At 41.5% G+C, this 17,942-nt stretch overlaps 1 protein-coding gene across 2 annotated transcripts; it reads right to left on the bottom strand.

Annotated features, from left to right (window-relative positions):
* Positions 1-246: 246 nt before the first annotated feature.
* Positions 247-17,688, bottom strand: LOC139573899 (protein lin-28 homolog A-like). Of its 2 annotated transcripts, none has more exons than XM_071397861.1 (4): positions 17,353-17,688; positions 15,940-16,112; positions 8,944-9,128; positions 247-4,578 (listed from the first exon to the last, which is right to left on the bottom strand). In XM_071397861.1, exons 1-4 carry the CDS (start codon positions 17,360-17,362, stop codon positions 4,359-4,361), a joined length of 588 nt encoding a protein of 195 aa, XP_071253962.1. In that variant the 5' UTR covers positions 17,363-17,688; the 3' UTR covers positions 247-4,358. The 2 variants fall into 2 exon arrangements, with proteins under 2 accessions (XP_071253962.1, XP_071253961.1); XM_071397860.1 differs by lacking the exon at positions 17,353-17,688 and adding an exon at positions 16,950-17,132.
* Between the last annotated feature and the right edge of the window lie 254 nt (positions 17,689-17,942).

Below are 17,942 nucleotides of genomic sequence, written 5' to 3'. Positions count from 1 at the left end.
GCTCTTATCCAGAGCGACTTACAAGTTGGTGCATTCACCTTATGATGTCCAGTGGAACAACCACTTTACAATAGTGCATCTAACTCTAAGAGGGGGGGGGGGGGGGGGGTTAGAAGGATTACTTTATCCTATCCTAGGTATTTTCAACCATTTAATGCAAATAATCAGAGGCTAGACAAAACTTTTATTCTAAAGAATGTGTAAACAACATATACATTGGGAGAAAAAACTACAACAGGAAACACATTGAATAGTGGCAGATGTTTATTATTAACTAGTAGGAAATCGTATCTTCACAAATCAGTAAACTGTTAGTCACAGTTTTTTTTGGAATGCATGCTTCACACCATTTCACGAATTGAGGAAGTGAATAACAAATCCAACCAATCACCCCAGTTCCCTGAGGTGCTTGAAATACCCGAGCATAAGATTATATGGTCCAAGAGCCAAAGGTTTATGGCAGTAAACATTGATACATTCCTCAGTATAATAAATGCACATTCTTTGGAAATGACAGGCAACGTCCCCCATAGATACCACACCACTGCATCAAATGGCCTATGATCACAACTGATGTAATGGCACAAAAAGCATAAACATGACACACAGGTCACTTGTGTATGCAGTAGCCTATATGTTTTTCTGTTGTTTCCATGTAACCCCGAGGACATAATAATATACTCAGTACTTTGCCTTTTAAGATACATTTAACCCATCTAACAACCAACAATCAAATCACAATGTGACAACAACACATCAATGGGGAGTCCAAATAGGTTGAGGTAAAACAGTTTTGCTCAAACACACATGGTTCAAAAAAAACTTTAGCTGTGCCATACAAGATACTAATTTAGCTGATGTAGTTATTGAGGTACAACATAGTTTTGTTTACATTATATTCATTCAGTTTGGCACTTGCATTGCTTATTTCTACTAGTCCAGAACAGTGAAACAGTGTTATGATCTAAGCAATGACCTCTGCAGAAATGAGTAATATTACTTTTCATCAGTCCACAGTGGAGAATTTGAGAGATAGTAGAGAGTGATACATTGTGAAACAACTCTGATGTAATTTAATCATCAGATGGCTTACTAACCAGAGATGAGCAAAATACACGTGGGTGTGTGTCTCTTTTTTAATGGGAAGGGTATACATGTAGGTAGGTCATCAGTGGCAATCAGCATTCATTGACATTCATACTGCAACATTTTCTAAACCCGGCAAGTACAAATGTTCATTTAAAAAACTTGACTCTTATTTTACACAGACGTTCTATGTGCGCTATAGCCCCACATGACTGAATCAATGGCCATGTGCTTTCACCACATTTCTTTACGTGACAAAATCCTGAGTTAAAACATGTATCACTTACTTAAACAGTGTGACTTGGAAAATAATATATCCCATCACCCAATAACAACAATCTGGGATAGTCACATTAGTCATTGATAGTCTGAAATACCATGTTTTAGCCACGTATTGAGACGAGACAACCCCAATGTGTATAATACTACTAGCCCCAATCCCTTAATATGGTAACAATATTCTCCTAAATTCCCCATCAACAACAATTATAGAGGGAAAAATACAATAATAGAGGAATATTACAGGCCTATCATGGCATATTATTATTATGTAGGGCAAAATAATAGAGAACATCAGCAGGTGTGGTATTAGATATGTTGACATGGTATGAGTATATAATATTGTGTGTAATAACTCATATAGTCTCACATGTCAAAACATTTTAAGACTAGTTTTAAGGATACTCTAAGAATTTGTTTTATTCTTCATGATTAACTGGCATTTTAAAGCATTTTGTGCGGATTAGAGAAAAGAGAGTTTTACTGTTATGTCGAGACATTCAAAACTGGACCCAGGGGCCCTCTATCATTTTATTGTCATGCACTTTGATTTGGCACCAGAACACTCCCTTGTCTTTCACTGCACACATCTCGCTGGAAAGCTTATTGTGCGTAGCAGTAAATCATACAAGGCAAAGTAAAGAGAACAAAATAATTATTAAAAAGGTCATAAAATTTGTCCCGATATTTTTAGACCACAAAAATCGTCTTATGTCAAGATGAATGCACATCCTTTGCCATTGGTGGTGTAGATCCAGCTAATATGCCTCAACCCCAAATTAATGGAAAAGATAAGCACTGCAATTCCATTTTGGATTATGGCATAGCTGGATACAAAACTTGCCTGGGACATGGACTTATCTCAACAGAAGACCCCTTTGAGGTATCTGACAAACTTAGATTTTGGGTGTTTACGTCCCTTTAAACTCAAACAGCATTGAACAAGATAAAGGCAGACATGAGTGGCTAAGATATCTGATGTCTGGTATGTAATGGAAAACCCATCACAGTTAACCTGGTCCTAGATCTGTATTTGTTTGGCGTAACAATGACAATAGGAGTTGGCAAGACAGCACAAACAGAGCTGGGACCAGGCTATCACAGAGTGACCTAAACCTGAATATGAGGAGAAGCTGCGGCGCAATTTAGAAACAAATAAATAACAAGGACTATTTTAAAAAGGCTTCATAATAATTCTAAATATATATTAATTGGATGTTAGAGGTCTGTCTTTCAGCTTCTCCTGTAAAACGGGAGTAAGGCTGAATGGCGTAGCTAGTTCTAAATGCACCTCCATGCAGGGCTGGGTCGATATTCATTAGTGCACACGGTAGCAGAAATGATTCGCAACAAACGAAAACAAGTGTTTCTTATTGGACAAATTCTGGTAGTCCCTCCCTGTTTCAGTCCGTTTTGGTGCCTTGTGACTACAACTGTGGTGTTCCTGTATAGTCCCCACAAGCTGCTTGGAGACAATGTCTTAAATAAGTACCTAGTAGTTGAATAACTACTAGTACCTAGTAGTTGAACGACACTGAATAAAAAATGTGTTGCTCCCGCTTTAACTCTTGAAAAAAAATGGTTCTCAAAAGGGTTCTTTGTGGTGGGATAGGGTTCTACATGAAGCCTTTTTCACTCGAAGAACCCTTATGGTTCTAAGCAGAACTTTTTTTTCTAAGACAGCAGACAACGCCTGATGCTGCTGCTGCTATGACTGTCAAGTATAAACAAGACAAGTATGATTATGTAGATTCCTGAATCAACCTCAAGAATCCATTCAAATCTTGCATCTGATTTCTACATGGTAAATTACTTATGTTTGATACATTTCATAGGTATTGGTGTGATTACTGGAGTCAGTGACTCAATTCCAAATGCTGATGTATGTAGTCTAAGCAGAGGATGATCAAGTTGATTATACAGATGTAAGATCTTAATTTAAGGCAGTTTTCTACTGCAGGAAAATAATCCTGCAGCAACAGGAAATGTGATTTATTATGTGGATTATAATTAATGGGAATTTTTTGTAAGGGTTGATACATTTTTCTTTAGGGCAAATGAAGTCTGAAATTTTCAAGTGGAAATTACAAACTTTAGAAGCCTTGAATACACTACAAGTTGCATTTCCTGCTGTGCTGGAAAATTCTCAGCAACAACAGAGTGATCAAATTAAGATCCTACATCTGCAGGGTCCAAGTGTCTGGTTGTAATGTAGCAGCAGCAGATCAGACATGTACCACGAGGGAGACTGAGCACCTAAGAGACAGCATTGTGCCTGCCCAACATAAAGAAATTACGCAACAACAACAACCATACTTTTTGGTTTGACATTCATTTGTCCCCAGGACATCTGGATGGTCACTTACAATATTGGCAGCCACCAATACATTGCCTCCAGCTATTACCCAATACCCCGTCCTGTTGATTCATATGTACCCACCCATTACCACCCATGAGACTAACATTCATTTGCAGAGGTGTAGTGTCACAACTCTGTCTTTGTCGGATATAGTGGGGTGTAAACAATCAGGAAAGTCAAGAAGTTGTAAGGCAGCAAAAGTGTTTAGCTATCTACTTGACACTGTGATTTTAAGCTTCCTGGTGAGTTTAGTATAGTAGCATGCCAGTGTGAGTGGCATGGTTTCTCATTATCTGCTCTGTAAAAAATAAACAACTTTCTATTCTATAAAGACATCAAAGTAATATGTGATGTGCCATAACTTATTACAAGTTTAAACCCCTCATTAGCGGTTCCATACATTTTTACAAATATTTCCTGAGTGCTATAATAATACAGCTGTATTTGTGAGTGTTACACCAAAAAAATATTAGCTTCAGTACATTCTTTCTTCATGATCGTTTTGTTTACAAAAACCTGAGGTAGTTCCAAAAGCATCTTATATAGTTGAAAGGAAACTTAGCGGCCATCTTTCCAGTAAAGCAGTTTGATTGGCTTCTGTGCTTCACCCAGCTTCCATCCGGCGTCTCCTCGTTCAATCGGAGCTCACGGGGGACGGGGGCGAGTGGCCGTGTTCCTCCTCGTCTCCTTTCAAGGAGGAGAGCTTTTCCTGAGAACGTAGCGAGGACTGCTGTGCTTTGATTGGGCAGTTGGCGACCATGTGGGCAATGCTCTGGCAGAAATGGCACTTCTTAGGCTGGGGTGGCAACTTGCACTCCTTGGCATGGTGGTCCAGGCCTCCGCAGTTGTAGCACCTAAAAAACAAGACGGCGTGTTTGAAATTGAAGACACTGCACAGAATCACTGATCTACAAATCACCTTGCATCTCAAATAAATACTCATTATGTGATGAAGGTCAGCAATTCTGAACCTCGCCTTGCTCAAACTGATCCCTTCAACCAAGCTGATAAATGTAAGGACTGGGCCATATGTATCAAGCGTTGCAGAGTAGGGGTGCTGATTTAGGATCAGCTTAGCATTTATATCACAATGAATAGGATTGTATGGACAGTGAGGACCTGATCCTACAGATGTAGGATCTTCATTTGATCTCACTGTTACAGGAGAACTTTACTGCAATGTAAAAAACTGTATTGTGTATTTGAGGTTTAAAAAAGGCTTCTGAAGTTTGTCATTTCCAGTTTGAAATTTCAGACTTTGATTTTTCCTTAAGAGAAATGTATATCAACACCTACAAAAATGTCCAGTAATTGTAATACAACTTTTTTTATACACTGCTCAAAAAAATAAAGGGAACACTTAAACAACACAATGTAACTCCAAGTCAATCACACTTCTGTGAAATCAAACTGTCCACTTAGGAAGCAACACTGATTGACAATAAATTTCACATGCTGTTGTGCAAATGGAATAGACAAAAGGTGGAAATTATAGGCAATTAGCAAGACACCCCCAAAAAAGGAGTGATTCTGCAGGTGGTGACCACAGACAACTTCTCAGTTCCTATGCTTCCTGGCTGATGTTTTGGTCACTTTTGAATGCTGGCGGTGCTCTCACTCTAGTGGTAGCATGAGACGGAGTCTACAACCCACACAAGTGGCTCAGGTAGTGCAGTTCATCCAGGATGGCACATCAACTAGGCAAATCAGTTGAGAACAAATTCTTATTTACAATGACTGCCTACCCCAGACAACACTGGGACAATTGTGCGCCACCCTTTGGGACTCCCAATCATGTCCAGATGTGATACAGGCTGGCTTTGAACCAGAGACTGTAGCAACACCTCTTGTACTGAGTTGCAGTGCATTAGACCGCTGCGCCATTCGGGAGCCCTTGCTGCAGGATTATTTTCCTGCTTAAGCACACTGGTTCAAATGAAGATCCTACATTTGATAGGAGCGTTGGGCCAGTAACCGAAGGGTTAGTGGATCAAGGTAAAAACCTGTCGTTCTGCCCCTGAGCATGGCAGTTAACCCCCAACAACAATTGCTCCCCGGGCACCGATGACGTGGATATCGATTAAGGCAGCCCCCCCCTGCACCTCTCTGATTCAGAGGGGTTGAGTTAAATGCGTTAGACACATTTCAGTTGAATGCATTCAGTTGTACCTGACTAGGTATCCCGCCTTTCCCTACATATGGCCCCTGATCTTGTATTGAGTGAGATGCGCTGTCACCTGCAATCCACAAGAGGGGAGCATATGCCAGTTAGGCTAGTGCTGCAGCAGCCAAATAAGAACTGGCCAGTTCCATGCAGTGGCCTATTTATTTATTGTATTTATTGAACCTTTATTTAACTACGCAAGTCAGTTAAGAACAAATTCTTATTTACAACGACAGCCTACCCCGGCTAAACCCTAACGACGCTGGGCCAATTGTGCACCGCTCTATGGGACTCCCAATCATGATACAGCCTGGAATCAAACCAGGGTCTGTAGTGACGCCTCTAGCACTGCCTATGACCATCCTTTTCATGTGAACAGGGTTAAAAGTGGGTTTAAAAGTGCAAATGACCTTTGTTCTACCCCATGTGCAAATACAAATTGAACATAACAGCATGCAACTCTTTTCTACAGGATGTACGCTATTTATAAAAGCACGTTCTCTCTGTATGTTTCAGTGGGCTATTTGTTACTTTGAATGGCCTCTCATCTACAAATGAACCACCCTTTTCATTCTTTGTCCACAGTACTTTGCTGCAATGAGCTACATCAATTATATTCCTTCTCCATAGAACATACACAGAGTATCACAGTCCATGCAGAAGGGTTAGGGTCAATGGTAGCCTTATGAGTAACCTTCCTTTGATAGCTTTGGTTTAAACAGGACCTATAGAATAGCCACGCGTCCAGGGGTGGCTGACAGATGGGCAGTGGGGCTGTCACCGCTGCTGTGCCACTGAGGAGCTATTAAGGACCCCCTTCCTCCAATGATGTAGATGAGGCTTGGTCAGGGGAGGCTCAAGGAGGTCAGTTGCTTCTTTGTACCACTGGCCGTTGGGTTGGTGTCAAGGCCCAACTGTCTCAACATCGATTATGGAGCGCGTGCAGGAAAAGGGAAGTGGTCCTTTGTCTAAAAAGCCGCAGCAATGATCTCCCAACTCTGACCCCCGCACCCCAACCCCCTATATTTTAGTCGTATGCGGTTGCCATGGTTACCTCGACCTCTAACCCCCTCCCGGGCTCCTACATCTGTTATCAATTAAATGGACAGGGTTTCCCCCCCCCTCCCTGCGTCATATATACCTACTAAATGCGTCAGCATGCTTCAGTTCGGCTGGCAACTGGCCGAAGTCGGCTTGGCGAACCGAACACGTGTGCTCGCATACTACCTTGAAATACCTTCGCTTGAAAAAAATGTAATGGCAATAGTACTGTTTGTCCATTTTGAGTCACCGTAGTCAGTACACTTCCTCAAAATAGTCAGAATTAATCAAAGATAATGCAAGACATCTGTCATTGATTTTGACCTTTTTGCCGAGGAGATCTTATTCGTGCAATTTTACATCTAACTAAGATGTTCGGTACAGTATTTCTCAAACAAAAAAATGTGCATGAAAACGAGTCGTCTCTCGTTGAATGACAACAAAGGCTTTACTGATGAATCCTTACTGTTGACCAATCACCGATGAAGGGGTGTAGACTTCGACTACTGACTTCATCTTGTCTCAAGAAAACATTTCGTATGTCCGAACAACCGGAAAAACCCTTACCGAAGTCCAAAATGAACAAAAAACGTCACAAAATGTCGTCATAATATATGCACGAACTCTTCCGAACTGTTTCGGCTCGGAAACCTTAAGGTGGAATCAGAAAATAAATTGTGGCTGATTTTGGCCATATTTTAAGAAATATGGAGAGTCCAGATAACACTGGTGAAACGAGTGCCAGAGAATGGTTCTAATCCCATGCAAACACCGCCACCTAATAAAGAATGTTAAATATGCCATTGACAAAAGTCATTAACAAAAATCCTTTAGAATCTTAGACCTATGTACTGACTACTCTTCAAGACATAAAACAGTTTATCTTATTCTCCGTTGAAAATGTTGGAGTTGGCCCCATATGATTCCTCTTATAAGAACCAGCATAGTCTTGGGAGAGTGAATCATGCTCCACAGGCCTCCCGGGACTCTTTGAGGCCGTAACAATCTCCATTCTCACCCTGACTATACTCTGGGCCTAATCACAACTGACAGGAGGCCACATTGATATCCCTCTCTAACCCATCACAATATCCACAATGGACAAAGGACCCACAATGTTGGCCCGCCTCTCCCTTTTACTTTACGGTGAGAAAAAGTGAAGGGATTTCTGCATTTTAAATGGAATGCATTATGCAAGTAGTGGGGTATGGAACCTTTTTCATGCAAAAGGGTTCTTCGGAACCTTCTCAATGGAAAAAAGGCTTCAAGTAAGGTTCTTTATGGGTAAAATGGTTCTACCTAGAACCATTAAGGGTTATTTTACAGGGACAAGTCCAAACAACTCGTATTTTTGTAAATTGGTCTTATAACTAACATTAGTAATATTTCAACATCAAACACTTGCCAACTTAAATAAAGCTTTTTTTTTATCAATAAAAACACCTAGAATTAAATATTTCATATTTTACTAGTTCTAAACTGTAATGACAGGATAATTATAATCCACATCTAAAGTGATTCAGAAACATTCATGTTACCAGTTCAGGTTACCACCACAAAAACACATTCTGTGGAAGAGGTTTGGAAAAGGTTTTCCAACAGAGAACCACTGGGTGTAACTCCACAAGGGACGTCCAGAATTAAACAGCTATTGATCCAGGTCACACGTCAAGCTTGCCTGTGTGACCCTAACCACGGCCAGGGGTGGGGGTCAAGGAAAAGAAGAAGGGGACAGAACAGGATAAAACTGAAACACCATTTTGAATCATATCCAAAATGGATGGACCATTGCAGATGTGAGATCCAACCACAATAAAGAAAATACTTTGGGCCACCATCTTTTGAGTATGTTAGACCCCTACTATGGTATACATAGATGTGGTATGTGTGTAAGATGAATATATACATTGTTGCTTATCTGATCAAATTGTTCTGTTTTAGTGTGTACAGTTTAGTGTATACCATGTCCCCATTCGATGTACAGACAGCGTGTGCATACAAGGCAGGCACTCACCTATCTCCTTTGGAGCGGCGTTTCTGGACGCTCTTGCCTTTGGGTCTCCTCTCGCTGCCCACACAGTGTGTTCCCTCCGGCCCAGTGACTCTCTGGGACTCCAGGCCTTTGGCTGACTTCTTGAAAGTGAACTCGACCGCCTCGCCCTCCTTCAAGCTGCGGAAGCCCTCCATGTGCAGCTTACTCTGGATGGGAGAGAAAGAAACGTCAGAATAGTGTTAGCAGTTTCACCTTCATTCCTGTGCCCCTTTCCAAATGAATCTCAGAGTAGGAGTGCTGATCTAGGATCAGCTCCCCCTATCCATATATTTCTATTCATTATGATCTAAAAGGAAAAACTGATCCTTTATTAGCAGTCCTACTTTGAGACTCTTGTGAACATGGCCCTGTAACCTTTTAGACGTCATATCAAATATCACATTTTGAACACTTTCCAAGGGGCATTTCAAACATATCTTGGAGGATTGTTTAGTCGTTACACATTCTTACGAGCAGATCTTAAGAACTGAAGTCTTGTGTGCATGATATGTTCCAAATCAATGATGACGCAATCCCAAAAACCTTACAGCATCAGCTAACAAATCAACTAATAGTCAGCCAAGGGAGACGCTGAGCAGTGACCCCTGTGAACACTATGCTATCTTCAAACTTTTCTGACAGAGATAGGAGCTATCTGGCATCTGTCCTAAGTCTCCCGACTGTTGATCATTCTGTCTCACCTCATAAATAAACAACAACTACAAAGCCTCTTATTGTCAGACAGACTATTTGTCCTCCCCCACTAGTCTGCATTGGTCTGTTGCCCAACACTGGCCACAGTGGCCTGTGAGTCTCCTGTGTTTGAGTGGTAAACCTGATGTGATAACCTTCACCCATCCCCCTCTGCCAAAGGACCAGCATTCCGCACATCTACGTCCCCTACCCCCAACCTCTCTTCCCAACTACATCACAAAGGACCACTAACACACTAACCACCACTGCAGGATTCTTGCTGGGAGGGATAGGGTTGGGGGTGGGGTAGGGTGGGGTAGTCAGGGAGACATTCCTTGGATGGTTGTTTGGCAGAGATACGCAGATAAGTTGAGAATTAACACATTCTCACTCCAAATGATAGGTACCTGCATGCTTTGATTTAATAATTGATTGATGGTTTTACTAAAATGTGATACATTCAGAATGGAATCAATATAATCTAAAAGCCTGAAAGCATTCAACAGCTCAAGAGTAGGGACACAATCAGCACCATAATCCTACGATTAACGCTAAAGACTATGCTAACATCAAACCAGGTTCGTGTTCCTAAGTGCACACAACAGAAAATGTCTTAAACGTTATGAAGTGGAAAACTAAAATAGTCCCATTCTGTTTCATTGGTGACAAATTAATACGACCCAGTACTTTAGCTACAGACTCTTTTTTCAGATCCCATTCTGCTGCCTTCACCTCAGTTGACCCAGGCAGCGCTGTTCAGCAGAGAAGTTCAGCCATGAGATAAAAACAGCCTTGGAGAAGGGGAAAATGAGGGAGGAAGGGATGAAGAAATGGAGGGAGGAAAGGGGAGGCTATGAAAAAAAAAGGGGAATGTGCTGTGCATTAAGGGGTCATGCCAGAGGCAGCCTGGGTAAAACAAGAACCCTCCAAAATAGCTTTTGGATTGGTGGTATGGGATATCTGCAACCAGGCTGCAGATATCGTTGATTTTGATATGATTAGCAATGAAGTTTCAACTAACTTTTGAGAATTTCACCATTATAGGGTGATCAATATTGTGCTGCAAACAGAATTCCACAATTGTAGAGCCAAAAACCCAATTATTTCTCTCATGCTCAGGTCAGTGTCAGGACAAGACTGATGGCTATGCCACCTCATTTAGCTACTTCCTATTGCCATTTGTCTAGGTTCCTGGACCCAATTTAGAAGCGGAAAGACATCAGCCATGCTCGCCACAGAGGATTTCCTCTCAGAAACGTCAATGGCTGCCATTGTCAGGCTGGGACGATCTTATATTATTTGAGGAAATCTTAAGGATATATTTAAAGACCAGGGGGTGGATTCCCAGACCCAGATTGAGCCTAGTCCTGGACTAAAAAGCAAGCTCAATCAGGACTAGGATTCATCTGTGAATGGGAAACTGCCACTATCTGATTTATCCTTCTTTGACAGCCTTCTCTGCATATTGCTTCAAATATCAACAACACTGTGTGTGTAGCTGTGCAGTTGCATTGATGGGAAGTTTTAAACAGTTACAATTAGGCTAGTTTGAAAAGAAAAGCATAAAAAAGTATGTGCCATAGATTGTATTTTAACCAGGACACTAATTCAGATACAAGTGTATTTTAATCAGGACACTAATTCAGATACAAGCCACATGGCCTACAAAGAACTGCATCTATTGTGTAATGAAAACTAGCAATGCAATAGGATCTAGCATTATATTAAAGTGGACCGTTCCTTAATACTCTAATGGTCACTGATTAGCATCGGCTGTGAAGTTACAAGCAGATCTGAGACACACGATGGGTCATCCATAACTCCATTTGGGTGACAAAAGTGCTGAGTTGAAAAGCTGCTCCATTGAACATTGGCCCCAGTGAACGTTAACTCACTTCCCCTCACACGTGTGACCTCCCCCGCTCCAGGTCCATCCATACCCACCCCCAACACAGAGAACATACCATGTGGAAAGAGAAAGGAGACTCCTAGTATGGCCTTTAACCCTACCAACCTGGTGAAGTGCATTGGAGGGCGATATGAAGCTCTACTGTAGGCTATGTCCATACTAGCTTGAAGAAAACAGAGTGGGGTAGATGAATGAAGACATACGAGGAGAGAGAAAGAGGACAATGGGAAGGGATTGCTGCTAGGACAAAGTGGGGCTGAGGGGCTCGGTCACGGCCGAGAGGAGCATGCTTCATTGGGATACGTGGTCCTATTGTTCACCTGCACACAATGGCCAGAAGGCCCCGGGACTTCATGTTCTCTCCCTGACATGCAGCGACTCATTTCGGGGCCAAAGCCCCATTGCCACAATGCACCGTAGCCATAATGCCCATCCGTCCATCATGGATGAACATTGAACACACATGATCTCGCCTTCCTAACAATGGCTAGCAGGGTTGGGGTCACTTCCATTTCAATAAAAAAAGTAAACTGTAATTCTAATTACAAATTTTTCAAGCATTGAGGAAAATTGGAATTGGAATTTCAGCTTGCTTCCTGAATTCAAATGAAATGTGATTGACCCGAACCCTGATGGCTGGGGGAGGAAATCAGTGGAGAAGTCACTATGTAAGATGTCAAAGGACAGGGTTCAGGAGGACATTGTCCCAGTTACATCGTTAACAGATATTGTTCACTTATTCAAACATATGCTTTAAAAGGCTTGGAATCTAGAGTGCCGGCACTAGAAGAGGGATGTCTGCATTCTGGGAAGAATTAAATAAGTATTTAGTCATACAAATTACTTATTGAGAAATAGATTAATAGTAAAGAAAGGTTTTCAGGAAGAAATCATTCATTTGGGGTGTGATTGTAGTCCTGGCCATTTCAACAGATCAAAAGCTCAAATAAATGGTCTAAAAAGCAGCGGTTCTGAAAAGGAGGCAATAGTTAGAATTACATGTAATGGCTCAGGTACACCAATAGTGTTTGCTGGCCAAGAGTACTTAGCACTTCTGAACGTAATTTGTGAAGCGAGTGTGCACTGATTTTACATGTAGAATCGGATGAAAAACATTGTCAGTCAGAGGTCTACAGCTGGTGGTTCCTAAAACACTGCGTGCTATCGGCAGACAAAAGCTAGATCCACTTTCGACGCAATGTGTGCGAGCCTTAAGGGCTCTAGACAGTCTAAACAAACAGAACTGGCGGAGAACTGTTTGCATCACCTTCTAAAAGTGTGTACGCACAAATGTATATACAGTGGATTCAGAAAGTATTCAGAACCCTTGACTTTTACCACATTTGTTACGTTACAACATTCTAAAACAGATTTAATACTTTTTTTCTCTCATTAATCTACACACAATACCCCATAATGACAAAGTGAAAACAGGTTTTTAGAAATGTTTGGAAATGTTACTCATTACCTTGTTGAAGCACCTTTGGCAGTGATTACAGCCGAAGCACCTTTGGCAGTGATTACAGCCTTAAGTCTTCTTGGGTACGACGCTACAAGCTTGGCACACTTGTATTTGGGGAGTTTCTCCCATTATTCTCTGCAGATCCTCTCAAGCTCTGTCAGGTTGGATGGGGAGTGTCCCTGCACAGCTATTTTCAGGTTTCTCCAGAGATTTTTGATCAGGTTCAATTCCGGGCTCTGGATGGGCCAATCAAGGACATTCAGAAACTTGTCCCGAAGCCACACCTGCATTGTCTTGGCTGTGTGCTTAGGGACGTTGTCCTGTTGGAAGGTGAACCTTCGCCCCAGCCTGAGGTCCTGAGCGCTCAGGAGCAGGTTTTCATCTTTTTGGGATGGTGCCAGGTTTCCTCTAGACGTGACGCTTGGCATTCAGGCCAAAGAGTTCAATCTTGGTTTCATCAGACCACAGAATCATGTTCTCCTGGTCTGAGAGTCTTTAGGTGCCTTTTGGCAAATTCCAAGCGGGCTGTCATGTGCCTTTTACTGAGGAGTGGCTTCTGTCTGACCACTCTACCATAAAGGCCTGATTGGTGGAATGCTGCAGAGATGGTTGTCCTTCTGGAAGGTTCTCCCATCTCCACAGAGGAACTCTGGAGCTCTGTCAGAGTAACCATCAGGTTCTTGGTCATCTCCCTGACCAAGGCCCTTCTCCCCCGATTGCTCAGTTTGGGCGGGCGGCCAGCTCTAGGAAGAGTCTTGGTGGTTCCAAACTTCTTCCATTTAAGAATGATGAAGGCCACTGTGTTCATGGGAACCTTCAATGCTGCAGACATTTTTTTGTTACCCTTCCCCAGATCTGTGTCTCAAAACAATCCTGTCTCGGAGCTCTACGTGCAATTCCATTGACCTCATGGCTGGGTTTTTGCTCTAACATGCACTGTCAACTGTGGGACCTTATATAGAGAGGTGTGTGCCTATTAAAATCATGTCCAATCATTTGAATTTACCACAGGTGGACTCCAATCAAGTTGTAGAAACATCTCAAGGATGATCAATGGAAACAGGATGCACCTGAGCTCAATTTCGAGTCTCATAGCAAAGGGTCTGAATACTTATGTAAATATAGTATTTCTGTTTTTAAAAATCTTTTAATACATTTGCACACAAAAAACTCTAAAAACATTAATACATTTGCAATTTTTATTATATTTTTTATAAATTAGCAAACATTTCTAAAAACCTGTCTTTGCTTTGTCATTATTGGGTGTTGTGTGTAGATTGATGAGGAAAATGTTTATTAAATCAATATTAGAATAAGGCTGTAACTAACAAAATGTGGGAAAAGTCAAGGGGTGTGAATACTTTCCGAATGCACTATATAGTGTAGCAAATCATTGTACTATCTAAACCACTGTGAAATATCTTTTCCATAACCCAAAATATTGTATTTCAGCTGTTTGAAGCTTGTGTACAAAACTGAAAGTAAATGACGCAAAAACATGGGAAGATTAGAAATAGTGCACATAGAACTGATCTACCGCTTCTTAGACTTGCTTTTAATGAGAATGACAGATCTTTATCTCACATTTCTATGTGAATTTGGTCAAGTTAAACGTTAAACCCAGCCATGTAAGGCAAAGGTGTGCCCAGGCCGACCCAATGGGGAGCCAATCAGATCGAGCAAATATCTCTACTTGGCAGTGTGCCAAAAGGACATTATTTGTCTTTTTACCTAAACATGCAAACACCATCAGATATAATTCATAGCAAGCAGTGCACTAGAATGACATTCAGATGAACTGGAATGACATTCACTCTCATGAGATTGGTCGCAAAAAATAACTAACTGAAAGCCAAAAAATTACTCTTGAATGAATTGTGAATAATGATGAGTGAGAAAGTTACAGAGGGTCAAAGATCATAACCCCAAGACATGATAACCTCTCACTATTACCAATAACAGGGGACGTTAGAATGTCTTGGGGGTATGATCTTTGACCCTTTGAAACACAACCAAAATGAACTGCAAATGCATCCAACAAGTTTGTAGAGTCACAAGCCTGATGTAGTCATTGAGTGCTAGGGATATGGGGCCAAATACTAATCCTTTGACTACGTTATTTATAAGAATCTTTAGGGGTGTCAAGTAATTTGACTTGTTAAACTAAACTTATTTTTACCTTTAGGCAAGGTGCTTATTTACAATGACGGTCTAAACCTGCCAAACCCAGACGATGCTGGGCCAATTGTGTGCTGCCTATGGACTCCCAATCACAGCCAGTTGTAATACAGCCTGGATTTGAACCAGGGTGTCTGTAGTGACACCTCTAGCAATGAGATGCAGTGCCTTAGACTGCTGTGCCACTCAGCTTAGCCCTTTCCTTGTTTTTCCTCAAACATTAATAACCCTTAGGTAGAAAACAGGAGAAATTGTTGCAAAACCATCGATATTTTATTAGGCAAGTCAGTTAAGAACAAGTTCTTGGCAGCTCGGTGATTCAATCTAGCAACCTTTTGGTTACTGGCCCAATGCGCTAACCACTGTGCTACCTGCTATCACCCAAACCAATTTGGTCAATAACAAATAATATATATTTCTCTGAGCAATTGTATTAGAATAAAATAACATACTTTCCGTTTTCTTTTTTTTGCATACGATATAGCTCAGTATTTGAATTATTTATTTTATACAGTCATTATTGCTCATCTTTATCAAGGGTGTCCATGATTTTGGACCCCACTGTACATGACCACGAGGTCACATGGTAAGCCAGCAACGCATGCTCGTTTGAGAAGGAAAAGTGCCTGAAGATGTTATTCTGTGTCAAGGTATAGTGGACCACCATTCACCACATATTTGGTGTGAGAAGTAGACGGTAAATCAGTTCATTTGAAAACCAAGGCGCCCCTCTTACCTGATGGACGAACACATCGACCGGAGACTCGAGCGGGACCCCCTCTCTGTTGGTCATGGACAAAAACCCAAAGCCCATGCGCACGTTGAACCATTTACATACGCCAACACCGTGGAAAGATTCCGAGTCCTCCTCCGTGCTTGGTCCTTCATCCTCTTCGGTCTTGCAGACTCCTGTAATTTCGAACAATATGTTAAACAATGTTCGTTTTACTATTTACCAGAACACAAGAAAGGAGTGTGCGCGTAAAATTGCCATTCAGCTTCGTTCTTTCCTTGTTTTTCCTCGCGCATCCATAACCCCTAGGTAGAAAACGGGGAGAAATCGTTGTAAAACCGATCGATATGTTACGATTTAATTTGATCAGTAACCAATCATATCCATAGGCCTAAATATAGACCTATCTACAAATAATTTCAATACATAAACAACAATATTGCATGGGTCCATAATGACAATTATTTATAGGTCTAACTCTGGCTAGAATGATTTGTTATTCTCCCATCTTATATTTAAATCTTTCACACTTAGGATCTATATATTTCACACTCATAGTGAGTATATATTAAGTGTACTCGTATGTGAAGAAACAACACAGGCCAACACGAAACGAATTACGAAACCGAATATATCACTTAAATGGCTAGTCTATGTTGCACTGAATTTTATGGACCTCTTTTAGCTGCGTTTGTGCGACAGAAAAAAGTTACTTGTAAAAATAAAACAAATTAATTTTAATTTACAATACTACATTTGTAAATTCGTCTACAAAAATAAAAATAAACATTTACATTTATCAAGTGCCTACTTTGTCAACAACACGAGAACTTAAGTCGGGTTAGTCCATTCCGAACAAAATAAAGCATGTTTTGGTATTGACTAGGCAATTTAAAAAGGAAAATAGTTCCATACTTTACACAATTGTACATTCGTACGCTGATATTCATTCTATATCTCTTTAGAGACAGAGACTACACTAAACACAATATATCGTCAGAGTTTTACTCAACCTGGGAATTCCTGGTTAGAGACAGAACCCATCTTGCCAATTCACGCCTTGAGTCAAAGGAAGCACCCAAGTTAATGTAGGATATCCTTTTCCCCTCCCGAGCAGCGTAATGCCCACGGGTTCCCACTTTCATGCCAAATGCGCTGAAAAGCAAAAGCTCAACTTCGGGGGGAAAGTGGGAGGGCGAAATAAACAAAAGGGTCTGGCAACGTATTGCCCCAAACAATGATGGGTGGGGGTCACAGGGAAGAATTTGTAGAAGAATTACCCAAGATCTAAAAGACAATGCAAGGTAACCCAGCCCCCTAAACCTATTCATCTATGGCCATCAGAGAGACTCATTGGCTTCATAGCGTCAAAGCAAATAACCAATCAAAGTGTTTTAGTCCAAATTATTGGCCTACCTTCTGCCATGTTCGGTCCCGCTTGTCTTTAGCCTATATCAGTCCCTGTCCCCCCTGTGTTTTTGGCTGGACGTCTCCGGCCCTGCTCCGCGTTGGATCACGTCTTTATTCCTCCCCTGGTCAGTTTTCACACTTGGTCAATATAGAAAGGACCAGGGAGCATCTTCTTCCTACCACCAACCAACCCTCTCGGTCATGTCCACGTGATTCCCAATTAGCCTACATGATTAATTGCACGTTCCTGATGTTGGAGGGCCCCACATATATTGAGTGACCAATCACAATTCAGAGAGACCACCGCACAGTTGCTTATGCAGAGAGACCACCGCACACACCACTGCTTATCACGGCGCTAGCCCTGAGCCCCCCATGAAGGCTATCCTTTTCCCCTTTCGAGCAGCGTAATGCTCACGGTTTCCCACATTCATGCCAAATGCGCTGTAAAGCAAAAGCTCAACTTCGGGGGGAAAGTGGGAGGGCGAAATAAACCAAAGGATCTGGCAACTTATTGCCCCGAACAATGAGGGGTGGGGGTCACAGGGAAGAATTTGTAGAAGAATTACCCAAGAGCTAAAAGACAATGCAAGGTA

This window comes from Salvelinus alpinus, chromosome 4 (assembly GCF_045679555.1).
Source record: "Salvelinus alpinus chromosome 4, SLU_Salpinus.1, whole genome shotgun sequence".
NCBI classification, from domain to species: domain Eukaryota; kingdom Metazoa; phylum Chordata; class Actinopteri; order Salmoniformes; family Salmonidae; genus Salvelinus; species Salvelinus alpinus.
Note: the sequence above shows the minus strand (reverse complement) of the source record. Positions and strands in the feature narration are given on the sequence as shown.

Bases quoted from the DNA above. Each gene is read 5' to 3' on its own strand.
- LOC139573899 (XM_071397860.1), bottom strand. From the start codon at position 16,980: ATGGGTTCTGTCTCTAACCAGGAATTCCCAG. The intron at 16,113-16,949 runs GTTGAGTAAAAC...TCGAAATTACAG, and splicing joins CTCTAACCAGGAATTCCCAG to GAGTCTGCAAGACCGAAGAG. The intron at 4,579-8,943 runs GTGAGTGCCTGC...CTTGTTTTTTAG, and splicing joins CGCCGCTCCAAAGGAGATAG to GTGCTACAACTGCGGAGGCC.